General features: G+C 39.8%; 1 protein-coding gene across 4 annotated transcripts in view; it reads left to right on the forward strand.

The window, feature by feature from the left end:
* Positions 1-18,368, forward strand: part of BEGAIN (brain enriched guanylate kinase associated) — a 265,638-nt gene that overhangs the window by 196,391 nt on the left and 50,879 nt on the right. For all 4 annotated transcript variants that reach the window (XM_072630224.1, XM_072630225.1, XM_072630226.1 and 1 more), the window contains one exon: positions 10,909-10,975. In XM_072630224.1, coding sequence (XP_072486325.1) covers positions 10,909-10,975 — 67 coding nt within the window. The remainder of the gene's footprint in view (positions 1-10,908; positions 10,976-18,368) is intronic.

The following is an 18,368-nucleotide window of genomic DNA, read 5'->3' on the forward strand; positions in this document are numbered from 1 at the left end:
CAGGAGTGCCTCCTCTTCCAAAAAATCTTTCCTGAAACCCCCTAGCCTCACAGCATCCATCTATGATAGAGGCACACATGCCCTAATTCCTCCCTGCCTTGACTCCCTCCATAGCAACTGCAACCCTGGATGAAAAAGCACTGTCCTGGGAGTCAGGAAACCTGAGTTTGAGACGCATCTCTACCATATTGGCCATATGCTCTTGTAAAAGTCACTTCTTTGGGCCTCCATCTGTCTTAGCTATGGGGTAGAGAGAGTAATCCCTGCCCTGCTATCCTCACAGGACTATTATGAGGTTCAAATGGATGAAAGTAACCTAACTGTTAAAAGTACCCAAGCAATCCAGATAACTGAGGATTTTATATGTCTTACGCATGCAAAATATTCTACAGGGTTCTAGAAGGGATAAAAAGATTAGAAGACAGCCCCTGTCTTTATGAAATTTATTCTCTAATAAGGGGATATGATGCTTAATAGGTGGATAACTATAATATATAATAATGTCCAGTAAGAAGAGAACAAAAAAAAGTTATATGAAGTATGAGAAAAAAAATCATCCCTCATATGAGAGTCAGCTTGGTATAGTGGAAAGAAGGTGAGACCTGGATTTGGAAATGATCTGGGTTTGAATCCCACCTCTGGCACTTAGTAGCCGTATGACCACAGGAAATCACTTTACTTGGACAAACCTCAGTTTTCTTATCTGTAAAATGGATATAATAATACCCATACTTTGCAAGCCTATTGTGAGGCTCAGATTAAATTCTGAAATGTAATGTGCTTTTTGCAAAACTTCAAGCAGGATATAAATGTCAGCTATCATTATTATCCTTTCAGACTGGGAAAAGAAGAAGAAGCTCTCTAAGCAGGTGGCATTTCAGCTGGGTCATTGTGTGGGTGAGGGTATTTAGGATGGGCATAATAATCCTTCCACTCTCTGCCTCACCGAGTTGTTGTGAGAAAAGAGCTTTGTAAACCGTTAAGCATTAACGAAATGAGAGGAGTGGCTATTATCATCTTCTCTATGGCAATGTGTATTTCACGGATGATTCGCTCCAGTTTTCCCACTTGATGTGCACTGCTGATCCTTCTTCCAAGAGAGCCGCAAAAACTGAGGGGCTGGCACAAGGTTGTGTCACTGAAAACTTAAGCCCTACTTTTCCGAAATGTGCAGCCCTGAGTTGAGTAACAGCCAGGATGCTGCAGCAGGTCTTTTTTTTTTTTTTCAAATGTAGCTCCTACCACCCTGGAAAATGTTTACAGAACAAAAATATAAAGGCTTCCTCCTTCTCAGCCTTTCCAGTCTCAGTGGGAAATAGCAGCCGATCCTCTGTCCTGGATGTTCAGAGTCCTAGAGGCAGTGCAGAGCAATTGATGTTGGGTTTAGAAATAGTAAAGACCTAGATTCAGATCCCCGCTCTGCCATTGATATCTGTGTGACCTTGATCAAAGCTTTAACCTCTTTGAGACTCTTGTTTCTACATCTGTAAAATAAGGGTTATGATGAATGAAAAACCCAAGAGACATGATTTCTGGGTAATTAATAATCAATTTTATTCATTGTGGCTAGCAGATAATAAAATGAGGGTCATTTGGCTTTCATAAACCAGAAACAGTCATGGAGGCCACTTAATGCTTATGTACTCTTAGAAAAGTGAATATTCCCAATAGGTAGATGTCAACTCTGATGGGCTAACAATTAATGAGAGAATGAACATTACAATGAGAGGTGGGCCTATTCTAAGAGGGGCATATGACTCAGTATATGACTCTGATCATGTCACTCGTGGACAAAGAGAGATTCAACTAAAACCAGACCACTCCTGCCTCTATACCAAAGGATCTGTCCTCCACATAGTCAGTGAACAAAGGGGGATGAAAATTCCACCTGGATAAGATATTCTAGATGGGGTGAATTCTTTGGGCAGGGTCAGAAATGCACTTTAGAGGTCTGGACTTTGAATGAGAAAATAGAAAGGAAAAAAAACCTGGATTCCCCTCCCCTAATATTAATTGGTTATTAATATAACAGAGAAATAATCGTTACTTTCAGGGGGTTAGAACACATGACTTCTAAGGTCCCTTCCATTTTTAAATTTATGATACACTGTGGGTCCCAACTGAGGTACCACACATAGATCATGTGACATTGGAAATATTTAAGTCATTTCCACTCTTAAGGTCCTAGTTTCCCCCTATGTGAGATAAGGAAGTTAATAAAAGGGGAAGGTAAAAGATCTTTGAAATTCCCTTCTGGGATAATAAAAATAAACAAACAACAAAACCTCCTGACAATTAGTTATCCAAAGGTAAAATAGACTGATTTGGTAGATACTGGGTTTCTGCACACTGGAAATTTCCAAGATTCTAGAAATCTTACTGCAGTCTTACCAGTCTGAAAGCCTGTCTGCCAGCTGCAACTCTTACTCAATGACATTTCTGTGTCTCTATAGAAATCCTGGAGCTGCCATATCTAAAACATAGGACATAGGATTGCCCTATAACTTGCCAGGTAAAAGTTAAGCATGCTGGGTCTGTCTAGGCTATAGTCCTTGAGGAAACAATAATTCCAATAATAACTGACATTTATACAGCACATTATAGTTTGCAAAGTACTTGGTATACATTATCTTGGCCACATCAGCATAATTAAACCAGGATGAGAGGAACCACAGTCTCACCCCACTAGCTCCAGTGGGAAATCATGAAAACTGACCAGAAGTAGTGGAGGAATCAGCTGGCAAAGGAGCCAGGATAAGAGACTACCAACTGCCATAGCCCCACGCATGGTTAGGTTCAATTTTATTATTACCACAAATCCCTCCTTGTTTACAAAAGACTTTATAAATTTCATGGGGATTTGCCAACTGTAAAGTCCTTTGTGAATTATAAAGCTCTTTGTAAATGACAAAGGGTCATGGTTTACAAAGTCATTACAAAGTCCTTTACAGTTTACAAAGGTCCAGAACACTTACATCCTGGAATATCTGAACTACCAGTCTTGATAAGATGAAATTTAATAGGAATAAAAATCAGGTTTTATGGGGGGAAGGAAGGAGATGTGACTATACAACAATTCATTTGAAAAAAAAGAGATCTGAAGGGTTTTAATAGATGGTAAATTCCATATGAATCAGGAGTGTGATAATATGCTAGTCGCCAAAGTTACTTAAGCTGCATTAAGGAAGGTACAGTGTCCAGAACTAGGGAAGCATTAATTCCCCATACTCTGACCTGAGTTAAACTACATCTGGAATATTGTATACAGTTCTGCACATCATTTTCAGAAAGACATTGATGAGTAAAAGTATGCTCAGATCAGGAAAACTAGGATGGTGAGGACATTTGAGATCATGCCATGTAAGGCTTATTTGAAGAAACTTGATATTTCACCTGGAGAAGAGAAAACTTGGCAGACATGATAGTTTGCTTTAAGTCTTTCAAGGGCTGTCAGTCACACAGATGAGGAATTAGATTCTTTCTGTTTGATGCTGGATGCAAAAGCAAGAGAAGCATGTACAAATTGTAATGAGCCAAATTTAGAATTCACATAAGGAAAAACATCCTAACAATTTTAGTTATCCAAGAGGAGAAGAAGCTGAGTTGGCTGGTAGTGGGTTTCAGGACCCTGGAGGCTGTTAATTATGTTTGAAAGGGGATTTTTGTTTGAGTAGGAATTGGTTGGGCCATATAACCACTATCGTCCCTTCCAACCCTTAGAATCTGAGGCTCTTGACAGTGTTTTAAGGTTTACAGTAAGTGACTAATAAATGCTTACTAACTGACTGCCTTACTGACAAAATACTTTATGTATATCAATTCATTTGATCCTCACAAGGAACCTCTGAAATGAATAGGGCAAGTACAATTATCCTTATTTTACAAGTAAGGAAATGGAAAACTAGGAAGTTAAGAGGCTGGCAATCTGGAGGGTGCCTCAAGGTGGGTTAGGGTCAGGATCAAATGAAGAAAACGGAGATGCTGTGCTTTGAGAAGACTTAGCAGGAGCATTCAAACTTGGAAGAAGAGTTAGATTCATTCAGTTTGACCCCAGGGAGCAAAACAAGGAGCAGGGATTGGAAGCTGCAGAGAACAATTTTGGTTTTTTTATAATTTAGAATCGTCTTTTATTTTCCTATTTTGAAGTCCTGGCCTGATAACATTAAGAGACAGAAGCCTTCATTTTAAAGCCAGAACTTCATGGATCCTTTTTTTTTTCCAATAATCTTTTTATTATTTTTATTATTAAATTATTTTATTTGTTTTCAGTGTCCTACAATCACTTCCATATATCTTAGATTTTTTCCTCCCTCCCACTCTTTCCGCCCTCTCTCCCTGCTCCCTCCCTGATATAGCATACAATTTTATATAGGTTCTACACATACGTTCCTATTAAACACATTTTCACCTTAGTCTTGTTGCACAGAAGAATTAAAACGAACGGGAGAAATCAGAAAACAAAACAAAACATAATACAAAAGAAAATGGTGTGCTTCATTCTGCGATCTAATTCCATAGTTCTTTCTCTGGATGTGGAAGGCATTTTGCCTCAAGCATCCATTGGGAATTTTTTAAATCCTAGCATTGCAATGAAGTACTAAGTCAGAGAACAACTTTAGACTCAATATAAATCTGCCCCAGAGAGTGGAATAGGCTTCCTTGGGAGGTGATTATTTCCCTCCACACCTCACTGGGAGTTGAGGCTAGGAGGGTGTGCAGGGTGCAGGTACAATTTGAACTGAGTGGTTTCTTCCTTCTGCATCTGATTTTCTGTAGTTCTGTCATCTGTCGTCACAGCTTCCTGAAGCCTTCATTCTCCTTTACAATGTCCCCAGTGGGTGGTCATCCAGCCTCTGAAGGCCTCTAGCAATGGGAAACATTCCATACTGAAGTAGCCCATTCCATTTTTGGATAGCTCTAATTGTTAGGAAGGCTTTTTTCCCCCTTTATATCAAGCTAAAATTGGCCTCTCTGCAAGTGCTACCCTTTGTTCTTCGTATTCCTGCTCAGTTTGACCAAAAAGAACAATAAATACCCCTTTAGATGTTTAAAGATAGCAGTCATGATCCCCTTCCCCTCCCCTCTCCTCTCCAATCCTATAGCCTTCTGTTCTTGGGGTTAAAATAACCCCTGTTCTTTAGCTGATTCTTATGATGGCATGGTTCTAGTTTGTTCCCCTCTGGATGCTTTCAGGGTTGTCACTGACTTTCCTAAAATCAGGGTACTAAGAGCTGAAAATAGTACTCCAAAGGTACTTTGACCAGCACTGGCCCACTACCTGCTTCATTCTAGTACCTAGACTGCTATTAATGCACCTTAAGGTTGAGCTGGTTTTTTGACTGCCATATCGATACTAAACTTTCAGTCTATAAAAACTATCAGCTCTTGTTCCCACAAGCCATTGTATAACCCTACTTTCCCCACCCTATGATTTATCTGGTTGGGTTTTGGACCCTAAGTGGGCTATCCAGTCTCTGGTTGTATAAACTGTTTTTTAAATTATTAATCATTTTGTTTTGACTCGGGGTAATGATCAACAAACATAAAAACAACGCCCCATTTGCAAAATATATTGCTTCCCCCCAAAAAAATTGGTAATCACTTTTTAGCAGAATAGAGGGAGGTGACTTTTAATATTGATAGTGCGTTGCTAATATTGACCATTATGTTTGACCAGAGTTTTGTTTTTATAAACTTCCGAAGTGTTTTTGATCTGAAGTCAAATAACCCAGCAGATCCTCATCCAGAGAAAGAACTGATGGAGTCTGAATGCAGATCAAAGTATACTATTTTCACCTTTTTTTGTAGTTTTTTTCCCTTTTATTCTATTTCTTCTTTTACAACATGACTAATATGGAAATATGTTTTCATGATTGCTCATATATAATCAGCATCAAGTTCCTTACTGTCTAAGAGAAGAGGACAGAGGGAGGAAGGAAGAAAAATTTGGAACTCAAAATCTTATTAAAAATGAATGTTAGAAATTGTCTCTACATGTATTCAGGAAAAATAAACTACCATTAAAAACAAAAAAGGAAAAATATAGCCCAGCAAACTTTAGCTTTAAATGCTGGCCCCATGAAAGACAGTGTCATCTCTAGGATCAAATATAAAATCCTCTAACAGTCAAAACCCTTCATGACCTGGCCTCCTTCTACCTGTCTAGTTTTCTTACCCCTTACTCTCCTCACCCACAGTACTCTGCAGTCCAGTGACACTGACACCTTGCTGTGCTTCATATAATACATGTATCTACACACTCCTGCCGTTTTTACACTCTGTTCCCCATACCTGGAACAAGGTTTCTCCTCATCTCTGCCTCTAGGCTTTTCTGGACTCCTTCAAGTCACAGCTATAATCTTCACCTCCTACAACAAACCTTTCCTGATCCCCTTAATGCTAGTGCTTTCTCTATTGATTTTCTCCAATTTAACCTGTCTAGAGGGGGCCATCTCCACTCATCCTGAACTATATCTGGCCACTGGACCCATATGGCTCTGGAGAAAAAAATGAGGCTGGTGATCTTGCACAGCCCTTTCTCACTTAAATCCAGTTCACTTACAAGCTGTGATATCACTTTCCTAATGCCATGGTCCTGTTTGGGAACTAAGGACAAACATTAACAGTCCTGTCTGGATCTTATTTGAACATAGTTATTTCCATGTTATCTCCCCAGTTAGGCTATGAGCTCCTCAAGAGCAGGAACTGTCTTTGGCCTTTCTTTACCTCGCCAGTAGCACAATGGCTGGCACCCAGTAGATCTTTACCAAATGCCTACTGAGCAACTGTTGTTTCATCCTAGGACCAACCTCACTGAGTCCCTAGACATTCCTCACCCATTTGACCAAAATGATGATGAATTTTTTGGCCACCTCAACTTTCAGAGAGGAGTTGTGACTTGAACTGGTGAAGGATATCCCCACAGAAGGGGAATCATGAAATAATTGTCACTTAGCTACCAGGACAGTGGGTGAGGAAAGCATTTGCCCCTTAAATTTCCTGTCATCATTGCTCATTGGTTATTAGTAATTACAGTTCTGCACACATGCTACTTATAAAGAGGCATGTTTTCATCAGTGAGGCAAAATAATCTGGTGTCCTGAAGTCCACCAAGAAGAAAAAACAAACTTCTGAGACAATGCTTTTCAAAACATATTGTTACCTGTGTCTCTGAGAAAAGAAAAAAACATTATTGGGCACTAAAAAATTGGCAAACTTGATTTACTGCATCTTGTGTGCAGAGGACAATATAGTGAACCCCTGTCCTTTCCTCCTCACATAGATAACCTAGAACCCTCAAGAATGGCATTTCCAATGATGGAGAATTTAAATCAGGGTATCTTAACCTTTTTGGTATCGTGGATAGTTCTGGCAGTCTGGTGAAGCCTAAAGATACCTTCTCAGAATGATGTTTTTAAATGCATAAAATAAAACACGTGGGATTACAAAGGAAGGTAAATATATTGAAATACAGTTTTCAGCCTATTTTTAAAAACAAGTTTGTGGACCTCAGGTTAAGAATCCCTGGTTTAAACCTTTAGGTACAAAATTTTTAAGTGTTAGTGATGTAGGTGATAACATCTGTGAAATATATCTCATATTTCCCTGCCTTCTTAAATAGAGGATGTATAATTTAACCCTTAGTGTTGAGTTCAAAGAAGACCTTAGGGAAGGAGGTATTTTATCACTGTGTTTTATCACTGCTATACATCAAAAGAAAGGTACTGAGAACAGCAAGGCACATCTGAGAAGTGATCAGCTGCCCTCAGTGTAACTACTTCTAGAAGTCCCCTTCCTTCTCATAACTTGCTACTTCTAAATTTCCATGAGCTGGGAAACTAAGTAACCAAGCTTGTTAGAAATATGCATCAAAGAGGAATCGATAGGCTCTAAGTACAGCAAAGGAGCTTCTCTGAGTGAAGTTCATGAGCTTTCATTTATGGGCTTTGTAACAGCGATCAGGAATACTCAGAGATTCCTTCCCATCTTCCTAACTTTCAGCTGTTTTTCTATAGATGAGTTAACTGCATTTGGTAGGCAGAAAGCAGAAATAGGACCAACAGAGAGATCTTACAAGAATATCAGTTATGGTTGATTAAAGGAAAGAACTTCCTAACAGAGCTGTCCAAGAGTGGAATGAGCTGCCACTGTAAGTAATGAGCCTGCCATTACTGGAAGAATTCAGAAAAATATAGTTCAATTCAACAAGCTGAATACTGGGTCTACAAAGCAAAACACCAAAATAGTTCCTGTTCTAAGGGAGCTTACATCCCCCTGGGGCTTGGGTGAATGATATGACAGGTACACAAATAAGTAAGTTCAAGGTAAGAGGAGGGAGAAAGCACTGAGAACTGGGATAACTGGGAGAAGCTTTGTATAAGAGATGGCCCCTGAGCTGAGTCTTAAATAAAGATAAGGATTCTGAGAAATTTACTTGAGAGAGTAAATGCCAGGCTAGGGGAGAGGAACAGCCTATGTGAAGTCGTATCATGGAGGCGTGCAATAGAATATCAAGTTTGGAGGATGGCAAGCAATCTATCTTCCCTGGAGTGTAGAATATGTTGGAAATTGTAAGGTGGAATCAGATTGCAGGGGGGCTTTAAATGCCAGACTGAGGAATTTGTGTTTTATCTTAAATTTGTCAGCAGGGGACTGACAGTCAGAAAAGTATCTTATGAAGATTGTTTTGGCAGCTGTGTGGGGAAGAGAGACTGGGATCAAGGAAGCCACCTATAAGACAGTTACAGTGGTCCAGTTGAAAGGCTTTGGGGTTCTGAATTAGAATAATGATTATGTGAGTGGAAAGAAGGGGGTATATGTAAAATGTGGGCATGGGATGGACAACTTGGCAGCTGATTGGATCAAGGAATAAGAGAAAGGGATGCATTATGGTTAATTTCAAGATTGTGATAGGGATACCTTCAGCAGAAATTGGGGTGCTTGAAAGAGGGGCATGTGTAGGGGGAAAGATGAATATTGTTTTGGACATGCTGAGTTTAAGGTGTCTCTTAGTGATCAAGGTAGAGATGACCAACAGGAGGTTGGCAAATTTCAAGAAAGGATGTTCAAAAGAAAGATTGGGTTCAGTATACAGCTTTGGTAGGCATCAGCATAGAAATGATGCCTGAATCCTTGGGAACGTGCGATCATTCAGGGAAAGAGTAAGGAAAGTGAAGAGAAAGTATAAAACAGTGTTTAGGGAGACCCACATTTAGGGAGTGAGATGAATAACGATCAGCAAAAAAATACTGAGAAGGAACAGATAAGAAGAGAACCAGGAAAGAGCATTGTGAAGAAATCCAAGGCAGAAGAGGGAATCCAGGAAGAGCAGTAGCTAAATTATGGTATATGAGAATTGAACCAAGGCCATTAGATGCAGCAGATCCTTGCTAACTTTAGAGAGAAGAGCTTTGGAATAGAGTGCTGTCCTAAGAATCCAGACCACAAAGATGAATTGTCATCTGTCAGGGCTGCTATAAAAGGAAGTCAGAAGTTAAGAGCCATTTCTTAAGTGCCTTCTTAGTGCCAAGCACTGTGCTCATTGATAATGATACAAAAAGAGGCAAAAGCCAGTCCTTGCTCCCAAGGATCTCACAATCTAATGGGGGAGGCAACAAGTAGACAAATATGTACAAACAAGCTATGTATGGGATCAACAGGGAAAAATTAAGAAGGGAGGCACTAGAATTAAGAGAGGTTGGAAAAGACTTCCTATAGAAAATGGAATTTTAGTTCAGACTTAGAGATGGAGATGAGAAGGGAGAATATTCCAGCCACGAAAGATAGCCAGAGAAAATGCCTGGTGTCATATTGGTTAGGAATACCTATACTATGAGCTCATGAAATCAGGTATCTGGGTTTTTATCTAAATCTCCTCCCCCAAAACCTGCACCTAGCATCATGTTCTACACATAGTAGGTACCAACTCAAAGTTTGTTAATGGATTGTTTGATTATTTGGAAAGGCGATTGGATTAGATGATCTCTGAAGTTCCTTCTATCACAGATTCTGTGATTCTATGGGCAAGAATAACAGTATATTAAGGGCAGCAACAAAAATTATAGTTCCCACTTCTATGGCTCTTTTAAGGGAAGGAAAGAACCATTAAGTGCCTACTATGTGCCAGAAACTGTGCTAAGCTCTTTACATGTCTTTGATCCTCACAACAGCCCTGTGAAGTAGGTACCTCTCATTTTATAGATGAAGAAATTGAGGCAGACTGAATTTGAATTATTTGCCCAGAGTCATACAGCCAGTAAGTGTCTAAGGCCAGATCTGAACTCATGCCTTCTTGACTCAAAGTCTAGTGCTCTATCCACTGGGCCACTTAGCTGTCTCTGAGTTTATAAAGTATATGCCTGGTGATAAGCATGGTAGGTAGGTAGTACAAAGCGTAATTTTCCCTATTTACTGGAAATTCAAGAAAACTTCAGAGGATAATGTGACTTGCCCCATATCACATAACTAGCTAGGGTTGGAGCCCAGATTCCAACCTATGTCTCCCAACTCCAGGTTCATCTCTGTTGCCATTAAACCATGTTGGAAATAACAGGCACATGAATACACAGTGGATAAGGTTCAGCTGTGTTCCTGAGGAGCACCCACACCTAGTACAGATGGATGGAACAAATGCTGTTTTATAATCCTCTTTTCCCCTTCCTCTCTTGGTACCTTGCACCATGCTGAGCCTCTCGTGTTTGGCAAAATGGAGAATTTGTTGAATGAGTAATCAAGAGCCTTTGGAGTAAAAGGGTAGCAGGGTGAAATGAGCATAATCCTGGAAGAGAACATCATGAAGGATAAGCTACATGTGTGACTTTAGCAGTGATCTGTTACTTATGTCTTCCCCTTATCCTCAGTGAGGGGGTCAGTGATCCCCAATGACATAATATTCTTTTTTTTTTTCAGGATACAAAACAATTACTTAGCCTTACAGAGGATTAACCAGGAGCTGGAAGACAAGTTATATCGAATGGTAAGTTCTCAGCCAGACCCTACATGGATGATCTTATGCTTGTGGTCCTTAGATGGCTGAGTAAGGATGAGCATTAAGATGACCCATCCTACCTCAGACGTTTTGCCATTGTTCACCTTTCTGCATGACGAGACAGCGCTACGCTCTTATTTTTATTATTAGACAGATCTCTGCTGCTGAGTCCTTTTGTAAGCCTGGCCAAGAAAGACCCTGTGTGGGAAGCCTAGAATGGGAAATATTATTTTTTTTCTAAAGCTATGTCTAAGTAGACTAAATAAAACTTGGTATTTAGAAATCCAGGAATCGCTTCAGGTGGTATCCTTTTGGCTGTATCATTCAAAGTTAATATAGGAATAGGAGGCCATTCAAGGCAGCTCTCTGTACCTTTGATCTCTGATGAAGATTTCTTAAACTGATCTTTAAAGAGTCTTTGCTGACAGCCCTTCTCTCTACTTCATGTCACAAAACCACAGAATGTTAGAGCTGGAAATGGCTTTAGAATCATAGAATATAGAGTGTTAGAGCTTCAAGGGAACTTAGAATCACAGAACAGAAAATGTCAGAGATGAAAGGAAACTTTAAATTAAAGACTTTAAATTAATGTTTACATGATGGTACACATATAATCTATTTCAAATTGCTAACCATCTTAGGAAGGAGGGAAGTAAGGGAGGAAAGGAAAAAGTTTGGAACTAAAATTTTTATTTAAATTTTAAAGTAATTTAAATAAATATAATTAATCAATTTAAATTTTAATATAAAAATTTTATTTAAAAAATGAATGTTAAAAATTGTCTTTATGGTAATTGTAAAAAGTAAAATACTATTTAAAAGCGAAAAAAAGAAAAAAATATCAAACATAGAATATTAGAACTGCATAAGGCCCTTGAGTCATAGAAGATAAAGCATTAGAGCTGCATAGGGCCTTAGAATCATAGAGCTTAGATTGTTAGTGCTCAACAGGACCTTTGAACATGGAATTAAGAATGCTAGAGCTTGAAGGGATCACAAGACACAAAATTTCAGAGAAGGAAACCTTAGAGAACACATTCTCCTCATTCTATAAAGTAGGAAACAAAGTTCAAGAAAAAGAACATCATATTCACATCATGTGGAGAATCCATATTCTATTGAATAAATGTATAAAAGAATGGTTGGAGTAAGTTTAAGTCAGAAATTAAATGCTGTTTTAGCCAGGAGAAATTGTTTGGAAACAGTTTTTAAACTTTAAAAAATGTTGATTTCTTTTGCTTTTCTATCATATTTATTTCCCAGTATATGCTTCTCTGCCCCTTTCCAGAGATCCATCCCTTATACAAAACTAACCAATGCACCAACCATGTCTAATGTTCTTTATTCACAGTCCAGCCTCACTCTAAAGAAAAGAGATAGGTGTCTTCTTAGAACTCTTCTTTGGGGCCAAGTTCAATCATTGTCATTTCATAGCATTCGATTTCAATTGTTCATGTTATTGTTCGAAATTTCCACTTACACTGAAGTTGTTATGTATGTTATTTGCCTTGTTCTGTTTTACTTTACTTTGCCTCCATTCCTGTAAGTCTTCCTATGCCTACATGATCCTACAGGATGATTGCTAGGCAAAACAGCATTGAAGGTTTCATGGAGTCCTCTTTTCACCTGAGACTCCTTAACAGTTGGGAGGAGGAACAAGAAATATTTGAAGGAAGATGGAGACTGGGTATGGGAACTAGCAGTGCTGGTAATAGTTGACTCAGACATTTTATAGGGTAAGGCAGAGCGCAGAGAGAGGGCTACTGAGGTAACTGCAAAGATAGATGGGGTTTTACCACCCCTGGAGCTAAGATACCTGGAAAGGAAGCATGGTGGGGAAAAAGGCACAAGAGTCCTGGCTCTGTGACCTTATTCCTGTGGTCTCAGATAGGTCAATATTATAATCTCCCTGGCCTCAGTTTCCTCATCCACAAAATGAGAGGTTTGGTCTCCATAAACTTTGAGGCCCATCTCAGCCCTCAATGTATAAAGCTAAGAAACTATGAAGAGCTCTCAAATATTGGCAGGTGAACCCATCAATCTTTACCCTCCACTCTATCCAGGGCCAATCTCTTCTCTGTCTCCTGCATAGACCAGATTCATTTTTAGTTCCTTTTGCCTTTAACGTATGCCATTGTCTATCTCAGAGACCTTTGTTGGTTCCTTCCTATTGAATTCCTGCATCTCACAGATAAAAGAATGTTTGAAAACCATTGATAACTCTTCTCCCTTTGGTATCCAAAAGAGAGTATTTCACCTACTACTTTGTGGTCTGGTTCCTTCTTGAGCCCCACCCAATAAAACTGCATCATTGACTGGATGGCAGCCTTGAGGAACTGTCCATGAAGCATTTTTGAACTATTTCCTCTCTCCATTTTTAAGAAAATATTGGTTACTTTTTTATATGGCTAATTGACTACAGTAATACATTTTTATTTCATTTTAAGTTTACAAAGTGATTTCCTTATAGATCCCTGTGAGGCAGGTGTGATTATCCCTTTTTACTGCTTAGAAAACTGAGGTTCGGAATAAGGAAGTCGCTCCCCTATGCTTTGAACCAGGATACAAGTTTATAGATTCTAACTATAAATCCCACATTCTTTCCATTACTGAATGAGAAAAGGCTTGTGGAATGACATCGATGTGGTTCAGGTCTGTTTCTCTTCTTTGTGGTACCTGATGTAGCTAGAAGGCAGCCTGAGAGTTGAATCAGGATTGTAGGCAGAGAAGCATCTCTGTAGCCAGGCAGGAATCAGGGACCAGGAGGATTAGAGATTCTGAACAAGCAGATCTAGGCAAAGCCATCAGTAAGCTAGAAGCAGAAATGAATAACACACAAATGTTTGGGGGTCAAGGCAAGGCAATGGGCCTAGAAACTAAGCAAGCAGCTCTGATAGCAAACGAAGTCTTGAAATAAAAATAACTGATACTTATATAGTACTCTGCATTTCAGAATGCATTTTACATACATTATCGTATTTGAGCTTCATAAAAAGCCCTAAAGGAGTACAGGAGCTACTATTCCCATTTTATAGGTGATAAAAATTAAGACTTAAAAAGGCTAAGTGATTTTCCTATGGCTATATAGCTATCAAGTGTCAGAGGCAAGATTTTTACACAAGTCTTTCTGATTTAAAATCCAGCATTCTCTTTGCTGTGCCATACTATTCTCTAAGCAAAACCTACTTCAGACGTTAAATTAGAAGCTCATGAGATCATATATCTAGACCTGGAAGGGACCTGGGAAGACATTTAGCCTACCTCCCTCATTTTACAATCAAGGAGGAAACTCTTTTATTGATTCCACTTGAAATAGAATCAATCCCATCCAAGGGATGTGTCCCATCCAAGGGCTTCCGATGGGAAGTGAGTCACAGCACTGGGATTGAAATCAGAAGAACATGATTCAGATCCCAACTTTTGACCTTGGGTAAGTCACAGGCTCAATTCTGTAGGACTAGGTTTCCCTCATCTGTAAAATGAGGGGGGTGGATTAGATTAGCTATAAGTTCCTTTCCAGCTCTAAATCTATATATAATCCTATTATCTCTGAAGTCTCTTCCAACTCAAAGATCTTATGATCCTAAGTGTTTGTTGAATGAATGAATGATACATACAGGGATGATGAATACAGGTAACTCAGGAAAGATTCTGTCCCTAATATTGACATCTGGCTTCTTCAATGCCAGACCTCCTCCCTTTGACCCTGGTAGAAGATGTGAAGCCATTGTCTCTGTTTCCACCAAGTCACTGGATATGGGAGAGCAGGGTATGAGGTCAGTGCAAACTTGCTTTACAGAATGAACTAGCTAATGAGCCAAGATACTGCCCATGGAGAGGGAGCTCCAGGAAAGGCCCAATCAGCTCAGGCTGGCACCATGCTGCCAATCCAGCTGGAGGCAAGGTTAGCCAAACCAGTGAGTTCCTCTAATTAGAAATAGATAAGAAGAACCTTGTGCCTGGGAGTCAGAGCAGAGAGGATGAGGACAGATCTGAAAGAGATGGATGACTTAGTAAAAGATGGAGAATTCTTTCCCCCCTGTCCTCAGACCAAGCAGATTAGGTGCAAATCTTATGAAAAAGGAAGAGTTAGTACCTGAACAGTTATTTGGAGAAATGAGATTGTTTTCAATCCTTCTGCCAGCCAACCAACACATCCATCTCTCCTTTCCTCTGTACCCCCACGGCCACCCACCCACTAACCAGGTTTTCATGCCCTCTCCTCTTGTATATTGGAATAGCCTACTGATGATCTGTTTGCCTCTACCTTCACACACAGACATTAATCTTCCTACAACATAGTTATGATTTAAATGACTCATTTTAACCTGGCCCCACGTACATCTTACTGGCAACAGGATTTGCTTTATGAGCTCCTTCTACAGTTAAGATGTATTGGGATGAGTGGTGGTGCAGTGGATAGAATACCAGTGCAGGAGTCAGGAGGACCTGAGTTCAAATCTCACCTCAGACACTTGACACTCACTAGCTGTGTGACCTTGGGCAAGTCAATTAATCCCAATTGCCTCATCCTGGGTCATCTCCAGTCATCCTGATGAATATCTGGTCACTGGATTCAGATGGCTCTGAAGGAGAAGTGAGGCTGGTGACCTGCACAGCCCTCCCTCACTCAAAACAAAGTCAAGGGCAAGTCATGTCATTATTTCTCTGGTGGCATAGTCTTCCTTGGCAACAAAGGACGAACACACATTAGGATGAATAGTGTATCGAGTTCATGAGTCCATACCACATTCAGTCAAAAGTAAGCATAAGCTTTAACCAGACATAACCTCCAGTGGGTGCCACATGCTTTCCCAAATTGAGGTTGTAGCAATAAGAATGATGGATTTGAGATAAGAACACCTGCTTTCAAGTCTCAGCTCTTCTCTTACTACCTGTGTGATCTTGGGTTGAATAAATTCACTGCTCTAGGTCTGTGTCCTCTTCTGTGAAACGGGGATGAGAAATGAGGGTAGAATCTAAGGTCCCTCCCAACTTTCCATCTATGGTCTTGATCAACAGCCATCTCTTTGTGTGTCCTCTAGCTCTCTCTCCTGACATCCTCTCCGTCTATAAAAATCTCCTACCCATTTCCAAGACTAATCACTATCACTTCTCCCTAAGGCTTTTCCTTCCTACATGAGGTCATCTCTCTCATCCCAATTCCTGTAGCACTCACTTGCTATGTCTACACCTGACTTGGCCTTCAGTAGTCCAGCCTTATATTGATGTCATCTGTGTTGTTGCCTTTTCTCTGCCCAATATCCCCTGCTCATTAAAACTATAAACTTCTTGAGAGCAAGGATTGTGTCTTACTCATATATCCAGCCTCCACATTTCTCTTCACAAAATTTTGCACAGGAAATTCTCAGATTTTTAGCATACCGCTTTGCTGCATGCCTAGCATTCCAGTCTATACCACTTTCTATCTCAGTGGCTTTGCCCTTATATAGCACTTCAAGTTTTACAAAGTGCTTTATGTCCATTATGACACTTTGAGCCTCATAACAAGACAAGTGTAAACACTAGAAGTATTATTCCTATTTTACAGATGATCAAAATTAAGACTTAGAAAGGTAAAAGAGATGCTCATGGCCACATAGCTAGTAAGTGTCAGTGGCAAGATATTTAGCCAAGTCTTCTTGACCTAAAGTCCAGTGTCCTGTATACTAAGCCATAGAACATTTTCTACTTCAGGCATTAAATTATAAGAACATGAGATCATTGATCTACAGCTGGAAGGGACCTTTAAACCAACACACTCAACTTACAGATAAGGAAGCTGCCTCTTAGTGAAAGAGGTAGCATTGTCTCTCCCATGATATTTGTTTTGTTTTTTTGAGGCAATCAGGGTTAAGTGACTTGCCCAGGGTCACACAGCTGGTAAATGTCAGAGACCAGCTTTGAATTCAGGTCTCCTGACTCCAGGACGGGTGTTCTATCTACCGTGCCACCTGGCTGCCCCCTCTACCATGAGGATTATGAGTTCCTTGAGGACAGGGATTGTCTTTCTCCTCTTTTTGTATCCCCAGTGCTTAAAATGAAGACTAAAGCAGGAGAGGCTGCTGACCATCTCCTGGGAAAAGAGATGGTCAGCAGTCTCAAAAACAGTAGACAAATCATGATATGTGAGCGTTGAGACAAGGCTATTAGGCATGGCAATTGAAAGATGCATTCTTATCCTATCCCTCCTATCACTACCTGTTTACTACTATCACTACTCCTATCGCTCCCCTATCACTACCTGTTTACATGCTCTTCTTTCCTTCAAGACCCAGCTCAGACACTCCTCCATGAAGTCTTTCCTGATCCTCCAGCTATAAGGAAAGAAAGCTGGAAATAAATGTTTATTAAGCACCTACTATGTACCAGGCGCTGAACTTTACAAATCTTATCTCATTTAATTCTCAAAGCTACCATGGAAGATAGGTGTTCTTACTATCTCCTTTTTACAGTTGAAGAAACTGAGGCAAACAGAAGTTAAGTGACTTGCCCAGGGTCACACAACTACTAATTTGAACTCAGGTCTTCTAACTCCAGGCTTAATGCTCTATCCACTGTGTCACCTTGCTGCCTAGCTAGTAAATCATGAGATAAAAGGATTTAGAGTTAGAAGGGCCCATTTGATCTTTCCTCATTTTACAAACCTCTCCTTACCTGAATTTTCTTAGAGCATTTACTTTGCCTGGATCTGTCCTTTGCCCCATCAATTCTATCTTGAATCATATTTATTTGTCACCTATGTTATCTCCCTTGCTGAATATAGAGTAAGTGGCTTGAGGGCAGACTGCTCTTTCTCATCTTTACATCCTTAGCACTAAGCACCTGGCCATGCTCATAGTAAAGGTCCAATTCCACTAGCATTTATTAAGCACCCACTATGAGCAACTGAAGCATTGAGGATCCAAATACCCAAGCAAAAAAAAAGTCCTTGCCTTCAATGAATTTACATTTTACTAGGAGATCCAATATGTATGCAGATAAGTATTCAATATGGTGACTTAAGAGGGAAGGGATATTGACATTTAAGGGGATCAGCAAATGTTCTGTGGATGAGATGGGCCCTGGGCCAAGCCTAAAGAGAAGATAAATGTTCATGAAACTGAATGTAGTGTAATTGAATTGAGTTATTGACTAAGTTATGGCTGAGTGCAAAACTTTCTTAGAATGACCAAAAATCAAATTAGGGAATAGGGCATGTGAATTTAAAAGTGGTTTATAGAGAAGGAAGGAAAAATGATTGATGCCCAAGTGCTCTGTTGAGGGAGAGAAAAAATCATGGGAAGGAATCCAAATGTAATTCTGAATCCAGTGTTGGTTTTAGTTTTTGTCTTTTATAAAATTGCCAGGTTATCTAGGCTGTTGATTATGGACTTCGGGG

The sequence above is a fragment of the Notamacropus eugenii genome, chromosome 1 (genome assembly GCF_028372415.1).
Source record: "Notamacropus eugenii isolate mMacEug1 chromosome 1, mMacEug1.pri_v2, whole genome shotgun sequence".
Classification (NCBI taxonomy): Eukaryota; Metazoa; Chordata; class Mammalia; order Diprotodontia; family Macropodidae; genus Notamacropus; species Notamacropus eugenii.